The 19,493-nt window shown below is 46.2% G+C and overlaps 1 protein-coding gene across 5 annotated transcripts in view; it reads right to left on the bottom strand.

Annotated features, from left to right (window-relative positions):
• Positions 1–16,499: 16,499 nt before the first annotated feature.
• The window catches only part of eva1ba (eva-1 homolog Ba (C. elegans)), a 31,205-nt gene continuing 28,211 nt past the window's right edge, over positions 16,500–19,493 (bottom strand). For all 5 annotated transcript variants that reach the window (XM_007906768.2, XM_007906767.2, XM_007906766.2 and 2 more), the window contains exons 3-4: positions 19,337–19,450; positions 16,500–17,096 (exon numbers count right to left, since the gene is read on the bottom strand). In XM_007906768.2, the coding sequence (XP_007904959.1) occupies positions 16,633–17,096; positions 19,337–19,403 (531 nt within the window). In that variant the 5' untranslated portion in view covers positions 19,404–19,450 and the 3' untranslated portion in view covers positions 16,500–16,632. The remainder of the gene's footprint in view (positions 17,097–19,336; positions 19,451–19,493) is intronic.

The raw sequence follows: 19,493 nt of genomic DNA, 5'->3' as shown, positions 1-19,493 counted from the left end.
ACCCAGACTGGCTGCACTGCTCATCCCTCTCATTCCCCCAGATTAGCTGCACTGTACGTCCTTCACCCGCACGAGGTGCGTGCGTTTGAGAATGAGATGCGTTTGCCAGACACAGCTGTCTCCACCACCCACCCAGGGGGCACACCTCACCGTAACACTCTGCACATCTCTTTACTTACCCCCAGAATGGTTGTGTTGAACATGTTTTACCTGCACAAGGTGTGTTGGAGGCTCCCAGCGCCATGTTGGTTAGCAATTTAAACCAGGGGGGAGGAACCACTCATTGGTTACTAACTTTAGCCGTTTTTCTTGTATCCTGCAAAGAATTAAAGAACTTTTATTACCTTTCACGTCGGTCAGTCTATTATTCTTGTGCTGCCAAAGAGAATTAGAGATAAATACACAAGGCAATTTGCACTCAACAACAACAACAACAAGATTCCATTTATTGAGCGCCTTTCACATCGGGAGGATGTCCCAAGGCGCTGTACAGTTGGGTCAGGACCCGAGCATTGGGGGGAAATGGTCAGGGCGAGGGGAGGGAAGGGAGGGAGCGAGGAGGGGGGAAATGGTCAGGGTGAGGGGAGGGAAGGGAGGGAGGGAGCGAGGAGAGGGTAGAGAGTCGAGAGGGGAGCTGAAGGCTGAAGGTTAAAGAGAAAGGTCTTGAGACCGACCTTGAAGGAGGAAAGGGAGGAAGCGGCGAAGGCACAGGGGATGGAGTTCCAGAGCCTCGGGGCTGAGAGGCTGAAGGCCCGGCCACCGATGGTAGGGCGGTTGGGGCGGGGGGTGTGGAGCAGACCGGAGCCGGAGGAACGGAGGGTACGGGCAGGTAGGTAGGGGGATAGTAGGTTGGAGAGGTAGGAGGGAGCGAGGCCGTGAATGGCCTTGTAGGTGAGGATGAGGATCTTGAATTCGATCCTCTGGGGGATGGGGAGCAGTGGAGGCGAGCGAGGGTGGGAGTGATGTGGTCCCGAAGCCTGGTGCGGGACAGTACACGAGCTGCAGAGTTCTGAACTCACTTTTATTTTGGACTCCACTCTGTCTCAACTGCAATTTATTTTACTGTAACTAATTAAACTAAGTCTGTCTGTTCAGGGGGATAATAACAATAGTAATAATAATGATTTGGTCACTTCAGTCCACCACTGTTTGTGCGACACTGCTGTGCGCAATTGGCTGCTGCATTTTGCCCACAAAATATGCAGTCACTACACTTCACAGTATATTCTGTGAAGCACTTTGAGTCGTCTCGAAGACGTGATAACCCGCTATATCAAATGCAAGGACTATTATTTATTTATTATTATGTTAAAGATCCTGTGGCGCTATTCAAAAAGAGAAAAGTGTTCCTCCCAGTGTCCTGGCCAACAAATACAATTGCTCCTAAACTCCATGGCTGTCTGTGAGGCTTTGCTGTGTGCCAATTTGCCTACAAAACATGCAATCGTTACACTTACAGTTAAATTCCGTGAAGCTCTTTGAGACATCTCAAGGTGATAAGGCACTATATCAAATGCAAGGATTATTATTATGTTGAATTATGTTGTATGACTTCTTTATAGAATCATAGAGTAGAATGATACAGCACAGAAGGAGACCATTTGTGTCTGTGCCGGTTCTTTAAAAAGAGTTATCCCAATCAATCCCACTCCCCCGAGCGCTCCCCATAACCCTGCAAACTTGTCCCCCCCAAATAATGATCTACTTCTCGCTTAAAAGTTGTTGTCGAATCGGCTTCCACCACCCTTTCAGGCTGGCTGAGAATGCATTCATACACACACAGACACGCACACACGCACACTGACTGAGGTTGTTTTTAGACACCCATTGATTTTGACCTTGAGCAGTAATTCTGCAGCACTCCATCGCTCCAGCAGAGGGTGAGATCTCACCATCAGCCCCCAGGTCTCACCTCTCCCCTACTCCCCTGTGTACAATGTGTGTTGTCCTGTTGTCCTGCCGAACGTCACTTGGCATGTGCTGCCTCCAGCAATCAGCTTGTGAACCAAGAGCAACCGTGGGCTTTGATACCTGCAGTGAACATTGTTAAGTACTGTAGTTAGTACGACAGTTCGACCCCCACCTGTCCTTTCCTATGTTGGGGGAATGCGAAACAATGGGGCATAGTCTTAAAATTAGAACCAGACCATTTAAGAGTGAAATTAGGAAGCATTTTTTCACTCAAAGGATAGTAGAAATCTGGAACTCTCTCCCCCAAAAGGTTGTGGATGCTGGTTCCATCCACACCTTCAAGAAAGAGATTGACAGATGTTTGGTAGGTCGGGGTGTTAAGGGATACGGGGAGAAAGCGGGAAATTGGATTTGAAATTCTAGTAAAGATATAGATCAGTCATGATCTAATTAAATGGCGGAACAGGCTCGACGGGCTGAATGACCTACGCCTGTTCCTATATTCCTATGACATCACTTTGCCATCATCTCCACAAACGTTTTTTTCCTCCCATCCCCACCTGCAGCGACCCCAAGGCTCGCTCCCTCTCCCTCTTCTTTTTCTTCGACTTCAAGATCCTCACACTAGTCTGCAAATCCCTTCATGCCCTGGCACCTCCCTAACTCTCCGACCTGCTTAGTCCCCACTCGCTGCCTCCGCCCTCCTGCTTGTCCCCAGTCCCCTCCACCCCACCATCGGCGGCTGAGCTTTCCAGCCACTACGCCCCGAAACTTTGGAACTCTCTCTCCCTCAATCTCTCCGCCCCCTATTTTCCCTTTTTCAGATCACGCCTGAAGTGATTCCTTCCCCTGGTTCAGCACCAGGTTCCGCCAATGTTATGCACTCTGAGATCTACCCCTTGTGAAAGATGCTGTGTAAATGCAAGTTGTTGTTGTTGATGGTCCAGAGAGCCAAAAGCAAACCCTGAAATTAGAGCTAAGTAATGAGACTGGAAAACATTCCTTCACACAGAGTTGTGAAAATCTGGCCTACGAAACAAGACAAATCCATTGGGATATTAGATTACAATAGTTTAGATTGGATTGGATAGATGGACAGACAAACACTCTCTGTGTTTAAGTTGTTGTTGTTGTGGTGTTTGCTGGTCTCTCTGGGCTCTGGGTTTCTCCACAGTGACTTGTTCCCAGCACATAGGCACAGCGAGGAACTGAGGCCTGGATTGACTTATGTGAGTTTACTGCAGTTATTAGGTGTTTAATGAGAAAAGGAATCTCAGCGGCTCAGCTTGACGTTGCTGGGTGTTTGGCAGTGAAACAAGGAGAGCTTGTTCTTTTATTACAGGACGGTTTCCCTGGTACAGCACAGCAGGACCCTCATGGCACACAGGAGGCTCCAGCAATGTCATGTTAATTCTTATTAAAATCTAAAGTGTTCTCCCTCCCCCTCCCTTCCCCGCCATCTAGTCCCATAGTGTAGTGGTTAGAGTGCTCACCTTGAAAGCGAAAGGCCTCGAGTTCAATTCCTCGGTGGAGCGAAACCTTAAGGCAAGTTTCCTTTCTCCACACGCCTCTGTTTACCTAACAGTAAGCAGGAACCCGGTTGTTAGTTGATTGGCGGATCACTCTCTGGGAATAATAATCCTTCCCTAAAAGCAAAGCATTTTGATCACTCTAAACACAACTGTTTGTGGGACACTGCTGTGCGCAATTAGCTGCCGCGTTTCACACTCACAAAATATACAGTCAATTCGCTTTACATTATATTCTGTGAAGTGGTTTTGCGACGTGATAAGGTGCTGTATAAAATGGAAGGATTATTATTATTATCTGCCCTGACTTTGCTGATGAGGGAATGGTTGAGGCCATCACTTGTCCTCTGGGATCTCATTCTGAGTAGCACAGTACAATACAGAGCTAGCGGCAGCTCTCATCCTGTCCTCACTTAAAGTCCACAAACTCTCTCCCTGGAGGGATGGATGCATCCTGCTTACCTAATTCCTGAAGAAATTAGGCGCAGGTTGGCAGGAGCCAAGGCTTGGGGACCCCAGAGTGTGCGTTGGTTACTGCTGGAGTCTGACCAGCTAAAACCACATAGCTTGCTTCAGCAGGGCACAAAGTACGTTAATAAAACAATATTTACACAATAATAATGGTTGCCCTTCAATTCTGAAGGTGTCCTTTTGCACAATGTGATCACCTGGGTGTGGGTTTTTGTTTACAGTGTAGAAACTGCTGCTCGCACAGCGACCACACTTTTAGGTAGTAAGCAAATCCAACAACAACAACTTGCATTTATATAATGCCCTTCACACAGGGTAGTGTCTCTGAGCCCTTAAACTCGGTATCAAGGAATATCTAAGACCGGACCAGTTGCTAACTGTACTGACAGAAACCATTACCCCCGGAAAGTGATCATCAATCCACTAACAACCGGGTTCCTACTACTTACTTCTAGGTAAATAGAGGCATTTGGAGTAAGGAAACTCGCCCAAAGTTTGGCCCCACCCAGGAATCAAACCCAGGTCTTCTCACTTGCGAGGCGAGCGCGCTAACCACAGTGTTATGGGACTCGGTAATAGTAGTTACGCAATAATAAATAAGTAATATTTACATAATATTACTGAACCAAATGGATTCCAGGATCAAAAAAATCACCGAGGGCTGGAATTCCAACACTTTCCGGGACCTGCCCCCTTTCTCGTATATCCCCTTTAAGAAGCCCAATTTGTGCATTAAGATGCTTGAAGCATGTTACAGGAAGCGGGGCCCCTACGCAAATAGGATGTGGGTCAAAGGTGCCGTTGCCTCGGATGCAGGCCTACGGGGCGGGGGGGCGGGGAGGTGGGGGGTGGGAGAGGCTGGCTGGGATCTATCGTCTGGGAATCAGCCGCGGCCACATGGCTCTCTGCTCCCAACTCCATCCCCGCGAGGAAGTGCTGTATCCTTCGGTCCCAGAATAGTCGCTCCTGCATTAAGCATATTCTGCCCCGAAACATGCGAGCAGGAAATCCCAGCAATACACAAAGAGATGGACTGTATATTCCGTTGCTTCATCAAACGTGGTCGGTGAGAAGTCAGGAGCAAACCAGCGTGAGCTGGAATAGCAACAGTGACCCAGAAACAGGCAGTGTGAGGTCAGACTGGGTATTGGCCAGACCGGGACTGTCTGGGTATTAGGACATCCTGTGGGAACATAGGAACAGGATGAGGACATTCAGCCCCTCGAGCCTGTGCCATTCTATTAGATCATGGTTGATCTGTACCTGCACCTCAAAGCCAATTACCCACCTTTGCACGTTATGCCTTGATACCCTGACCTAACAAATACCAATCCCCCTCAGTCTTGAAAATGTGAATGGATGAACAGCCTTTTGGAGGAGAGAGTTCCAGATTTCCACTGCCTTTGCGGGAGCCATTGGCAGTGACCCCCCTGTCCTGCTGGCAATGTCCAACACTGTGCCAAGAGCAGCTCTCGGGGAAAGTCCAACCTGGTCGCTGGTCACAGAACCTGCTGAATCAAGTTCCTCTGTTCTTCTCCTCCAATCTCACATGAAGAATGGGAACAGGGAGAAACATCAGACAGAGGGTGTCAGAGGAGCTGAGGCTGAGGTTTCTGCCCCCGAAAACCATGTGTCCCACATGCACACGGAAATGGGAGGGAATGCACACGCTCTCTCTGGAGGGATGCATCCGGCTTAACTAATTCCCGAGAGTAATCGGCGCAGTTTGACCTTCCTATTCGACCGTGCCTACGGTCACCTTCCCCTCCCCCTGGCTCAGCCTCGGGATCTGCCATTGTCGCGAGATGCCGCCCAGCGTGGAGGGCGCTATATAAATGCAAGTTGATCCCCTGCTCCCAATGACTGGTCTGCCCTTCCGAGTCCTATCAATGAGCCAGGCTGGCTGTGCTGTCAGGCGTCTGGTTGAGGAACTGGACTAAATGAGACCGCCACAGAGGGTTGACTTGATTCTGACATTCTGTTGCAAAGCAGGTCACCTTGGAGCCAGACTAGCTCAGTGTTACAGCTTGAGGCCCAAGTCTGCACTAGTATTTGTTTCCATGTGAGCCAACATCATCCCACGCTAACCCTCGCTCCCTAAACCCTTTAACAGTCCTCCTCTTCAAGCATCTACCTGATTCTCTTTTGAAAATAATTGATGGGCTTTGTTTCAACCAAGGATTGAGGCCGACCTATAGTAATTTACAGCACACAGCCTTGTCTCCATTATAAAGTGTGCACATTTCCTTCCACCAAAACCCTTGGTCTCTCTGGATCACATCGTCATAATAATAATAATCCTTGTATTTGATATATCACGTTGGTGAGACATCTCAAAGAGCTTCACAGAATATACTGTAAAGTGAATTGACAGTGTATTTGTGGGCGAAACACGGCAGCCAATTGCGCACAACAGCGTCCCACAAACACCGTGGATTGAGTGACCAAATTATCATTATTATGGTTGATAGAGGACAAAAAACTTGCATTTTTATTGTGCCTTATCATGTTGTAATGTCTCAAAGTGTGGAGTCCTGTAGCTCAGTGGTTAGAGCACTCGCTTTGCAAGTGAGAGACCTGAGTTCAATTCCAGGCAGAGGGCGAAACCTTGGGCAAGTTTCCTTACTCCACACAGAGCCTAATAATAATCCCTCCAAAACAAACAATAATAAATTGGTAATTTTTAATACACGACTGTTTGTGGGACATTGCTTTGCGCAATTGGCTGCCGCGTTTCGCCCACAAATATACAGTCAATTCACTTTACAGCATATTCTGTGAAGCGCTTTGAGACGTCGAGGAGACGTGAAAAGCACTATATCAAATGCGAGGATTATTATTATATTATTATTATAAAGTGTTTCACAGCGATCTCAGGCGTTCGCCTACAGAATGCAGCGTCATTACACTTCACAGTAAATCCTGTGAACAGTTTTGAGACGTTTTCCCGACGTGAAAGGTCAAATTGAAGGACTGCAACTCCAATGATGGAGCACGCCGAGGTATCAGCCTGGAGCTCAAGTCCCAGCAGCGGGTTTAATAACTGAGCTGTTTGTGTGCGAGACCTTTCTGCTGTGGATTTGGATTGCGTTTGGCTCATTCCCAGCCTCGGTTTCCAGCCCATTGAGCAGAGCCTGGTCCTGAGATCAGAGCCAGGGGCTGTGTGTGTAGGTGCCGCCCACTGAAATCCACATTAAGTAAAACCTCACGAAATTCTCCCAGCTTTTCAATCTGTTTCGGTTTTATCGTTTGTGAAAGAAATGAAACGCTCGTTTATATGAAAGAGTCTGGAGCTGTGGTGTACAAAATATTTCCTGTTGTTCACCATATTATACTAGAAAAAGGCAACACATAATTCGCAGCAGCTTCACACACAGACCTTTACTGTAATACTCTCTTACTGACACTTCCTGTTAAATACTCATTCTCTGACAATTCTTGTTAACCCCTTAACTTCTCCATGACACTGCCTGTTAACCCAGATCTTTGACACTTCCTGCTAAAGCCTTGCCCTCTCACAAACAGCTTCTGTTAACCCTTTGCTCTTTTACTGATACTTCTTGTCCATAATAATAATAATCCTTGCACTTGATACAGCGCCTTATCACATCATCGAGACGCCTCAAAGCGCTTCACAGGATATATTGTAAAGTGGATTGACTGTGTATTTTGTGGGCAAAATTGTTAACTTCTGTAATGCGCCCATAATTGGTATTAATATTTATACATTAACAATCTCACAGCGCTGTACCACAGTCTGCCAAAACACAGCAGAACTGTATGGCTCACCTTATGTGACCTTTCAGACTCCTGGCTGCTTGGCTACTGACCTTTGCCAGGGCTTGTATGATTTGGAATCACCAAAAAATGGCCATTCGCTGGTAATTTTCTCCTCGCATCACCTAAATCTAATCTCATGAACTTTATGATTCCTGTGTTTTAAGTGTTTTGCCATTCAATGAATTCAATAATTATAGACTCACTTTTCACTACCTTGTATCTGATTTTGTGTGTCAGCCTGGCACAATTGACAGCACTCTCGCGTCCGAGTCAGAAGCTTGTCCCCACATCGGGACTTGGAATCACATAGACTAAGCAGTGTTGCAATCCAATGCAGTGTTGCATTGTCGGAGATGAAATCGAGGTCTCGTCTGCCTGTTCAAGTAGACGTTAAAGATCCCATGGTGCCATTTGAAAAGAGAAGAGAGTTTGGCCAACAATCCCCCAGATAAAATTGGTCAATCACTCCATGGCTGTTTGCGTGACATTTCGGTGTGTAACTGGCTGCCGCATTTCACCCACAAAATACACAGTATACACGCTTTATAGTATATTCTGTGATGCGTTTTGAGACGTCTCGATGACACACTAAGGAGCTATAACAAACTCAAGGATTATTATTATTATTATCTTGCCGTTTATCCCAATGAGCAAGCCTTGATTTTTGAGCCTATCTTGGTAATGATACTTCTCTGCGTATCACTTTGTGAACCAATGTAGTGTCCTATCCTTGGCCCTGAAGGTCTGACGCCCTGGACAGCCACCAGCTGCCACCCAACCAATCGAACATCCACAAAATTAAGAATTCCATTCGTTGTTTTTTGCCCATCTACAAAGCTAACAGCCTGATCTTCCCCAAGTGATTTTCTCAGCATCCCCCTGTTGTTACTGCCCAGGGTTGAAATGTGCGGCTTTCCATAGTGGGATAAATGAAACACGTATAAAAAGCAGCAAATTTCACTCTAACTAATGTGCCAAATTAATCAGACTCTTTCCAAAAACCAATTGAGATTAACAGTTCCCAACACCCAAGATTGTCTGTGGATGTTTGGGTGAAAAGCACAGTCAGCAATGTAGTGAACCACAAAGGTCCATTTTTGCAGCGGTTAGAGTTATGCTGTGTATAAAACACAGACAACACATCTTCTTTGTTCCCACACCCTGCCCATGAGCCTGTCAGTGAGAGCATCTTGTGTTTGTAGAATGGTCTATATTCTGGATGAAAGCTATCTTTCTTCAGTTGAATGTCAACAAAACTGAGGCTCTCCTTATTGGCTCCCGTCAGCGCCTCCTCACCTCAGGCGCTGACAGCATCACCATCCATGATTGCACACTCCACCTCCTGAGCCAGTCCGGAACCTTGGCGTCTTGATTGACCCTTAACTATCCTTTCTACCCCACATCTGCACCAGGACCTATTCTGCCTTTCCCACCTCCGCAACGTCACCCGGCTCTGACACTGTCACACACCGCAGGACGCCGAAACCCTCATACACGCCCTCTTTACAACCTTGCTTGTTGGCCTCCCCAACTCCTCCCTCCATGGGCTGCAGATCATCCAGAACACTGCAGCCCGTGTCCTCTCCCGCACTATGCTCCATGACCCTATCACCCCCATCCTCGCCCGACTCCACTGGCTTCACATCACACAGAGGATACAGTTCAAGATCCTGTTCCTCACCTTCAAAGCCCTCCATGGTCTTGCTCCCCCTACCTCTCCGACCTTAAAACCCCCTACCACCCTGTTCGCTCCTTCCGCTCAGCGGGCTCCGGCCTGCTTCATGTCCCCCGCCTTGCTCGCCCCACTATCGGCGGGCGGGCCTTCTGCCACTCTGTCCTCACCCTCTGGAACTCCATCCCGCAGTCCCTCCGTCTTGCCCCCTCCCTCGCCACCTTCAAGACCCACCTCAAGACCCCCCTCTTTGACTGTGCTTTCGATCTCCCTGCTTCCCTCCCCCACCATAACCCTCAGCTTAGGTCCGTAACTCTGTCAGTACAGCAACTTGGGACGTCTTCCCAATGTGAAAGGCGCTATACAAATGTAATTTTGTTGTTGTTATTGTATTCCTGGAATCCCAACCACTGGAAACTCCCTCCAGACCCAGAGAAGGCAGGAATGATACTGTTGTTCTCTGGAGTGGAGCCCAGTTCAAGCCCAGCATTAGCCAAATGCCATTGGTAATTCCTATTGTAAGAGCTTGCTTACTATTATAATAGTAATAATAATCCTTGCATTTGATATAGCGCCTTATCACACCTTGTGGTAGGAAGCTCAGGTGGGTCGAGGAACAAATAATGACAGGACTGTAAATGTAGCAACATAGGTGTACAAGGTCATAAAGAATGCACGGAGACTCCTTGGCTTTATTTCGAGAGGATGTAGGATAAAAGTCAGGAAGTGATGTTAAATTTATATAACCTTAGTTAGACCACATTGTGTGTACAGTTCTGGTCACCATATTACAGGAAGGATATTATATAGCACTGAAGAAAGGACAGCGTAGATTTACAAGGATGTTATGAGGGATGGAAGTTATCAGGAAACATTGGACCGGTTACAGATTCTCCCTCTAAAGTTGAGATGATTGAGAGGGGACCTGATAGAGGTGTTTAAGATTACGAAAGGATTAGATAAGGTGGATACTGGTAAACTGTTTCCACTTGTTTGGCGAGTCCAAACCTAGCGGGCTGATATATAAGATAGTGAATTTAATAGGGGGTTTAAGAGGAACTTCTTCAGAAGGTGCTGAGAATGTGGCCGGAAACTGTGTTTGAAGCAAAAAGCATCAATGTATTTAAGAGAAAATTTGATGCGCTTATGAGGAAGCGAATCAAGGGGAGTAAGAAGGGGGAAAGGAATGGTAGGGGCTTGGGTGGAGTATAAGAAACAACACGGACCAGTTGGGCCGATTGGCTTATGTCCTGGCTGGATTATTCTGTGTAGCTATGTTTGCGGAGCTGTTTTTCAGTGAGGTGTTAAATCCAAAGGTCCCATCTGTCTGTTCAGGTGGACCCGGAAGTTCCATTAATACTATTGGAAAAGAGCAGATTGTTTCTCCCGGTTATAATAATTATATTAATAATAATCCTTGCATTTGATATTATTATTACATCATCCAGACATCTCAAAGCACTTCACTGGATATACTGTAAAGTGGATTGACTGTCTATCTTGTGTATGAACACGGCAGACAGTTTGCGCACATCAATATCCCACAAACAGCCACGGAGTGAGTGATCAATTTTTAAAAATTTTTTAGATTATTTAATCGTTGATCTCATATCTGATTGTGGGACGTTGCTGGCACGAACTGGTTGCCGTGGTTACCCATAGAAAGACATTGACTTTATTTCTAATTCTTCTCATTCTGCGAAACCCTTTGAGACTTGTTCGTATGAAAGGCAGGCACATAACCGTATAAATCTAAGCTGCTGTGCTGGGCATTAGTTAAACTCTACAGGGTATCCATAAAGTCCTGTTACCCCTCTGTCACAAAACAAATATGAGACTACGGAAGAGCTGAGACAAGCTGCCAGAGAAGCACTTTGCCCTCCTCACTGACTCCATCCATGTTATGGAAGATGTGACACCAAACATGGCGACGGTTCATTATCTGCCGTGAAAATGATGCCGCTCACTCACACGCACACACTCACACTCACACCGGATCCTCTGGACATCTAAATACAGTTAAACACGTGTACTGAATACAATTAAGTATTTCTAAATACAATTATCATCATTCTTCTACTTGTTTCAGTTGTTGGTCAGTGCACTGCAGGAAAAAAACATGGGGTAACAGGACTTTGTGGACACCCTGTGCAATGTTAAATCTTTATGAAGGAAGACATTCCAGCATTTCAGGTGTTAAAAGGCCCCAAAGTTTTTCTTTAAATGCAATCGCTGGGAAGAAGTCCAGTGCTCCAGCTTGAGGGATAATCGCGTGAGAGTCTGCAGCTCAGGAATTATCCTGATATAAACCATAGAATCTGTATCGAGGCCCCAAGGAATGTTCCCACACTGCTGTGCCTGTGGAGCCGGCCTGTAATAGCAGCTCACCAGGGCACAGGTTCAAGGGTTTAAAGGGGGAGGTTTCCAATGAATGTCAGAAACCTTTCTTTATATTAGAGAGTCGTCAACAGCTGAAACTGGTTATCGGAAGAGCAGGATGTTAGACCCGCTTTATATAACCATACGGCTCCCCAGATCATTTCTTGTTCTTCCAGTGTCTGGTTAATTTCCTCTTAAAAGAATTCATGGACTCACTTCATCCAAGGATGGATCCTAAGGAAGCCCGGGAAGAAATTTGTCAAAAAATCTGTCGAAAAGGAGAATTATTGCCAGAGGGCTGGAGTGTGGCAAATTCCACACCTTCTTTGACAGAGGAAACAGGAAATCATAAGCTAGTGTGTCTCAATGGGGTTGTTGGTGAAGTACTGTAATATGGTTTACGATATGGGATGGATACGTTACTAAGCACTTGGAGAAGCGCAAGTTAATCAGGGCCAGTTAGCAGGGACTTGTAAGACACGCTTGATAAAGTAACACATAAGAAACACACACCATGTGATGGCACATGAAATGAAGGGAAAAGTGTCTGGTTGTCATGGCGGTTTGCGCAACAGGCTGACGCATTGGCCCTCAAAACACACAGTCATGACATTTTACAGTACAAATATACAGTCAATTCACTTTACAGTATATTGTGAAGCTCTTTGAGACGTCTAGAAGACGTGAAAAGCGCTATATGAATTGCAAGGATTATTATTATACCCTGGGAAGCGCTTTGGGACATCATCCTGATATGAATATCATGACACTAAACATAAAGATTGATATTAATTTTATTGTTATAAATGCAAGGTGTTATCTCAGCACTGACTGAGTAAGATGTGTAATGATACTCCACACTGACTCCCCCACCCTGAGCTTGGGAAGGAAGCAGTCATGTAACCAACCATATGAGAGCGATGGTCACCTTAACCTAAAGGGCAGCGCTGTGCGTATTGCACTCTATGTCATCAGAACAATTTGGTCATTTAATCCACGACTGTTTGTGGGGACGTTGCTGTGCGCAATTGGCTGCCGCTATTCTCTCCTAGGCCCAAAGCACCACAGCCCAGTGACTATCACAGTGGGGAACACTTGCTAGCGAGAACCCTCGCTGCCAACTTTGCATTCTTACCAAAGAGTTAACAAAACAAAGGGTGGGCCAATAACAAAATCTGTAATTATATTTAATAACAGTCATTTGCAAATCACAAAAGACTTCAGGAATTGCTCAGGAATGTAACAAGACGGAGCCTGAAATACTGATCATCACAATAAACTGCATTTCTCCCAGACATTGGTGAGTGAGCCAGGGAATGTCAGGCGAGGAATGTTAAGAGACCCAGTTTCCCCTCCTGACACATTGACACAAGAGGCCATCAGAGCATCAGACGTGAAGGACATCAGAGCTGAGCTCCATCCTGTCCCTGCCTGAGGCCTCGAGCAGAGCTCACTGCTCAGGGATGGAGTCTATGCCTGCAGGGTGACCAGATTTCCTAAACCAAATCCGGGGACACGTACATAAAAATAAGGAAACGCACCACAATTCCTGATGCTGGCAGTCACTGGAGTAGCATGTTGTATTAATGGCTGTGTTTCTCTGATGAGTGTATCTGTTTGAGAATGTTATTGTTCTTGTTCAGTTTGTGGCTGAACTCACTCGAGTAAGGGCATATTTGGCCCAGGAAACATAGGAACAGGAGTGGGCCATTCAGCCCCTCGAGCCTGTTCTGCCATTCTATTAGATTACAGCTGATCTGTACTAGTCAGTAAATTAGGGACACAATACCTCATGCAGGGACTGTGCCTGGAAATCATGGACATATGGTCACCCTACAGCTGATTCCCTCTGGTTCTCTTGCCCAAAGGCACTGAGCTCAGTCATAACCCAATTAATGCCCAAGTTGATGGATTAACTCAGCACAGACCAGTGAAGCGTGAGCCCTTCCTGCTCTGCACAGCTCCACACCGCACCTTGGGATTCATTCACTCAGTCAGTAAATCACAGCAACTAACTCCAGTTCGACAAAAAATATAACCTGTAACAATTAAACACACGCCATCAACGTACCATAAATTAGTCCTCATCCGTGTGTAGCTAAATACGCTGCCCAAAAACATGTTTCCCTTTCACATGAGATTCACAAATCCTCAGATAAAATGTAATCTAAAGGCCAGTAACTGGGTAAGTGTCAATATTACTATATACAGTGTACAATGGGATGAAGTCCACATGGCACACACGCTGGGGAGATTAGAAAATGTCATTGCACAGAGGGAGGTTGGAATGTGGAATTCTTTGCCACGAGCTTGCTGAGGCAGAGTCCATAAACTCTTTTATAGTAACTAGATGCTTATGAAGTTAGAACATTAAAAGGTGGAGCGATCGAGCAGGAGAGTGCGATCAAATTAGATGGCTCATGAAAAGCATCCTGTCTGCGTACTGTAACATCCTGCGATTCTACGGGCAATGATAGGGTCACAGGAATTGCCTCAGCCAGACTGTGCCAGCCACTAACTCCTGGGTCAGCAACCAATGTCCAGGTCAGTGGGTAGGAAGAGAAATTTTAACATTGAAAAACATTTTGTCTGCAAAATACACAGTCAACCCCCCCGCCCCCACCCACATCACAGTTTATCCTGTGAGGAGCTTTGAGATGTCTCAATGACATAATAAGAAACTGTATCAAATGCAAGGATTACTATTATTATTATTACTTTTAGGATGCTGTTTTCCCTGACATTGACACAGCGTGTGAGAGGAGAGTGACAGCGAGGTTGATCAGGTGGCCAGTCTATGATTCGCACTCTAGCAAACAGAGTTATTTGCACAGGAGAGGTCAGTGAGCTGAGAAATATCTGGGACTGATTGACCTATAGGCAGCTTCACTCAGCTTGTGATACTGCCTTCCTCCGAATCTCTAAACAAGGTCCACTCATCTCCCAAAGACTGACTCTGGCTAGGGCGATGGGCAATGCCAGTCTGCTCTTACCCACTGCTCTTCCAAATAGTCAGCAAAGGCAGCCAAGACCTGGGCAGCATCTGGCAGCAATCGCTGAATCCCACTGCAATACAGAGCCTTATCTCATCATCAGAACATCTCAAAATGCTTCAAAGAATTTACCGTACAATTTAGTGACGGCATTTATTGGTAAACGTGGCAGTTAATTTGTGCATAACAATGTCCCACAAACAGCCATGAAATTAATGACTAATTTTTTTTTAACTGGGGGATTGTTGGCCAGGACACAGTGCCACAGGATCTTTAACATTCACCAGACAGACGGCATCTGGGTTTAATGTCTCATCTAAAGGACGGCACCTTCAACAATGAAACACCCGCCCACCCCCCAGCACTGTGTCAGAGTGTCTGGCTACACTCTGAGTCCTGACATGAAGATTTGCTACCAACTGAGCCAGCCTGACACTTTATTATTAAAGTTATTAATTTGCACCCAAATCACAAGGTCACTTCACTTTATAGAATATCCTGTGAAGCTCTTTGAGACGTCCTCCTGATACGAAAGGCGCTATATCAAGTGTGAGGATTATTATAACTCGGCACATCTTAAAGAGCCAACAGAATAGCCATTTGGTTCAACTGAAAATTACTTTCAGTTTCTATATTGTTATTGTAGCACAGAAACAGACCAGTAATATCTGCACTATTTTGTTTTCTCCATTTGAACCATTTAATCCAACCCCTCTCTCCTGCTCACACACACACTCTAATAATATTCCTCCACTTCCAGTCTGCCTAATTATAAAGGAATGATGGACTCTGGCTGGTAGTTACACCAGGTTTCACCTCAAACGTGTCCATAGAGAACAAAGGCAACACATCAAGTACCGTTTTACTCTTGTGTGGCCAACGCAGTCCACATCACCCGGATCTAAAGCTACATCAGATCACGGTCACCTTTTATACATATAAAAGCTATGAAATCCACAGAAAATAAAAACATTTTTGAATATAAAATACAAAAATATTGAATTTAACATATCTGATTTGGCTTTCAGTCTTGCTGGGCGGCTTTGGTCAAGTCATGCCAACGCCAATCAGTGTCTTTGTGTTTCCAGGTGAAGGTTGAGTGGCGGCAGCTCAGTTGGACGGTGCACTGTTCCATGTTTGAGAGGAGGCAGGATCTTCAATGTCAAAGTGGCCAGACATTGGCCTCAGACTTCAAGCGCTCCGAGACTTTACCCTGCGAGAGGGGTGCTGTTTTTGTCCAGAATCAACTTCTTTTACCCCTTGAGAAGTGCACGTCCCTCCCCTACCCCACCCCACCAACCCCGTTAGTTCACACTCAGCACTAAATGGTGGGACTTCAACACAAAGTCCTGAGTCACGTGATCAGAGATCTGGACTGGCTCCATGTGAGGGTTTTGTTGAAGTTAATCACTGTTAACGAACTAACTAACTAACTAATGCCTGGCAAAATACTGCAGATGCCTGAAATCTGAAATAAAGACACAATTCCCTGGGAACACTCAGCAGGTCAGGCAGCATCTATGGAGAGAGAGAGAGGAGTGTGAGTTTAACGTTTTGGGTCCACGACCCTTCGTCAGAACTTCCTGAAACGTTAATCCACTTTCCTCTCTCCATAGATGCTGCCTGACCTGCTGAGGGTTCCCAGGGACTTCTATTTCTATAACTAATGCCTCTGTTGTTTTGCATTTCCTGTTGCTATATTTGCAATGATACAGCTGGGCGGTGGTGGGGGGAGAGGGCGGGAGGGGAGAGGGCGGGGGTTGGTGGGAGGGGGGAAGATGGGTAAATCCCTGTCCAGACAAGGTTGAAGTATTTCTCCCTGGTGCACACACACACACACATCCACCCCCACTGTACATATAAAAACAGTTTTTTTTCCTCTGAGGCCAGCGTGGGCTCAGTACTGTCCCTCGGAGTTGGGGCTCCAGGTCCGATGTGACCTCTGTCCCCCGTTGGGGAGGGTCTCCAGCTCGTAGCGATGACACCCGCTGCCCAGGATGTCGGGCTGGCCGCTCCGCCAGATCTCACGGATGATCCGCTCGCGTTCCTCCAGCAGCTGCGCCCGCTCCAGCTCCTCCGCGGATGTGAAGACGTTGACGCTGGATGTGGTGTGAGCCTCAGTGTGGTTGGCCAGCGCTAAGTCTGTCGTGGGAGGAGGCCCGCCATCCGCCTCCTCCTCCTCATCATCATCATCCTCCTCCTCTTCCTCCTCGTCCTCACTGCCTTCCTCCATCTTCTTCACCGGAGCGGGTGGTTTGGCGAAGGTGTGGCAGGAAATCCGAATCACCAAGAGGCAAAGAGTCAGAACGAGACCAAAGCAGATCCCAGTGACGAAGTACAAGGCAGCCTTCTCCGGGTTAACTGTGACAGAGGGGAAAAGAGACACAGAGTTAGATTCATACCAAGGGTTTGGGTGGAGGTCATCAACAGCACCCAGAGGTGAGTGAGCTCTCTAGAGGAAACTACAATAACAACATTTGTATTTATTGTAAATTTGTCAGGAGAACATCGCTAGATACAGTAGATATCTAAAGAGGAATAGTTCTCCAAGGTTATGGGGTGGTGGGTGGGGCAGGGGGGGGTGGGGTGGGGGAAGGCAGGTCAATGGGACTGGGAGTCCTCTTTCAAAGGACCAGCATAAACATAATGGATTCAATGGCCTTCTGTGCTGTACACTTCTATGGTTCAATCCTAATATTTTCACCTGTGTCCTATCCCGTTTGGTCCTGCCAGAGAACTATAATAATAATAATGATGATGATAATCCTTGCATTTAAAACAACACCTTTCACTTTGGGATAATGTCTTTGCTTCACAGGATTTACTGGAAAGGAGAGCGTCAGCATATTTTACAAGCCAATGCGATAGCCAATTTATACACAACAAAGAGAATTGGCAATTGTATTTTGGGAAATGTGGGTCATCAGTCTGCAACAGAGTTCTTTAACGCATCCAAAGAAGTTTCTCAATAAAGTAGCACGTGATATACAGGGAGAGCCAGTTAAGAAGTGCCTCAGAAGAGGTTGGATCTACAGTGAAATGATACTGGAAGGTAATTCACCCAGCTTCTGACACTGACAAGACAGCTTCCCGTCATTGAAACAACAGCAGAGGTTAAGGAGTAATTTGATTGAGGTTTGTAAAATACTGTAATGGATTGCCAGGTTAAATAATTGATGATTCTTCCCTTCCCGCTAGCAAAGGCATCCATTACCAGGAGGCCCTATCCTCAAATCAGAGCCAAAAATGTGAGAACTGAGGTCAGGTCACAATTCTTCACAAGAGGTTGTGAAGATGTAAAATTCCCTCCTCCTTCAAAGCTGTAGGCAAAATCAATGGGTCTGTTTATAAAATACAGGATACTTGGGCAGAAGAGCTATGGACAAGTACATCAGCAACAATCTGTACCTGTACAGTGCGGGTGGAGGTGACTGAAGGAGCAATCAGAGAGACAGGTTTTTAGATGTGGCTTGAAAGCTGAGATGGAAAACGAGGCAGAGAGATTTTTATAATAATTATAATCCTTGCATTTGATATAGCATCTTATCTCGTCTTTGAGACGTCTCAAAGCGCTTCACAGAATATACTGTAAAGTGTAGTGACTCTATACTTTGATTTGAGAAGCGAGTTTTATAGGGCTCCAATGAAACAGACCCAACGTCTCCAATCTCTCCTCATAACTGCAGCCCCTTATCCCTGGGATCATTCACGTAAACCTCCTTGGCACCCCCTCCAAGGTTTTGCTATGAGGATAGAGCAGGGCAGTGGGACAAAATGGACACCTTGCTTTGAGAGCTGGTGCAAACTCAATGAGCTGAATGGCCTCCTGCGCTGTAAATGCCTATGATTCTATGTTGACTGTCTTTGCGGCTCAGTGAAACTGTGGGATTAGACATGATGTTGGTCTGCAGTGTCTACAGATAGGCTTACGGTGTTTACAACACTATCCGCAATGTATTCATAGCTCAGGAACAGGCCATTCGGCCCATCCTGTCCGGCTGTTGTTTGTCCTCCACCCGAGGCCCATCCTAGATCCCATCCCTAATCCCCTTATTCCAGCCCTTTCTACGTATCCCTCAACTTTATTCTCTCTTAACCACGTGTCTGTCCAGTCTTTTGTTTTGAAGGTTTGCCTGGTTGCCGCCCCAATTTGTGGGATTGTGGCAGAGAATTCCACGCTCTGTGTGAAAAAATTCCTCCTAATCTCCGTTCTGTACCTCTCAGTCGTGATTCTAAAATTATGCCCACTAATTCCAGACCTCATGACCACTGGAAAGAATCTTTCCCCATCCACCCTGTCTAAGCCTCCCATCATCTTATACACTTCTATCAGATCCCCTCTCACCCTTCTGAGCTTCAAAGAAAATAGCCCATGTTTATCTAGCCTTTCCTTATAGCCTGATTCCTTGTGTAACTTTATATGTGATGTATGATGCTGTATCTGTCCGTGTTACATGACACAACAACAAATTACATTTGCATACAACAACAACAACAACAAGATTCCATTTATAAAGCGCCTTTCACGTCGAGAAGACGTCCCAACAATACGTGAGTTTACACAGAGGAGCCCCTTCCCTCCCCAGGAGCTGTGCACTTACACACAATGTGTGCGTAGGCAGCCAGGGTGTTGCTGACGAGAGCCATCTCTGTTTTGGGGCTGTCCATTCGTCTGTTTCCTGTTCTTCAGACCCTGCGACCGACGAATCTTTGACCTGAGAACAGATGATGGGATAGAATGGGATCACATTTGTCTTT

The sequence above is a fragment of the Callorhinchus milii genome, unplaced genomic scaffold, assembly GCF_018977255.1.
Source record: "Callorhinchus milii isolate IMCB2004 unplaced genomic scaffold, IMCB_Cmil_1.0 Scaffold55, whole genome shotgun sequence".
In the NCBI taxonomy this organism is placed as follows: Eukaryota; Metazoa; Chordata; class Chondrichthyes; order Chimaeriformes; family Callorhinchidae; genus Callorhinchus; species Callorhinchus milii.
The sequence above is the reverse complement of the archived record's forward strand: the minus strand, read 5'-3'. Positions and strand labels throughout refer to the sequence as shown.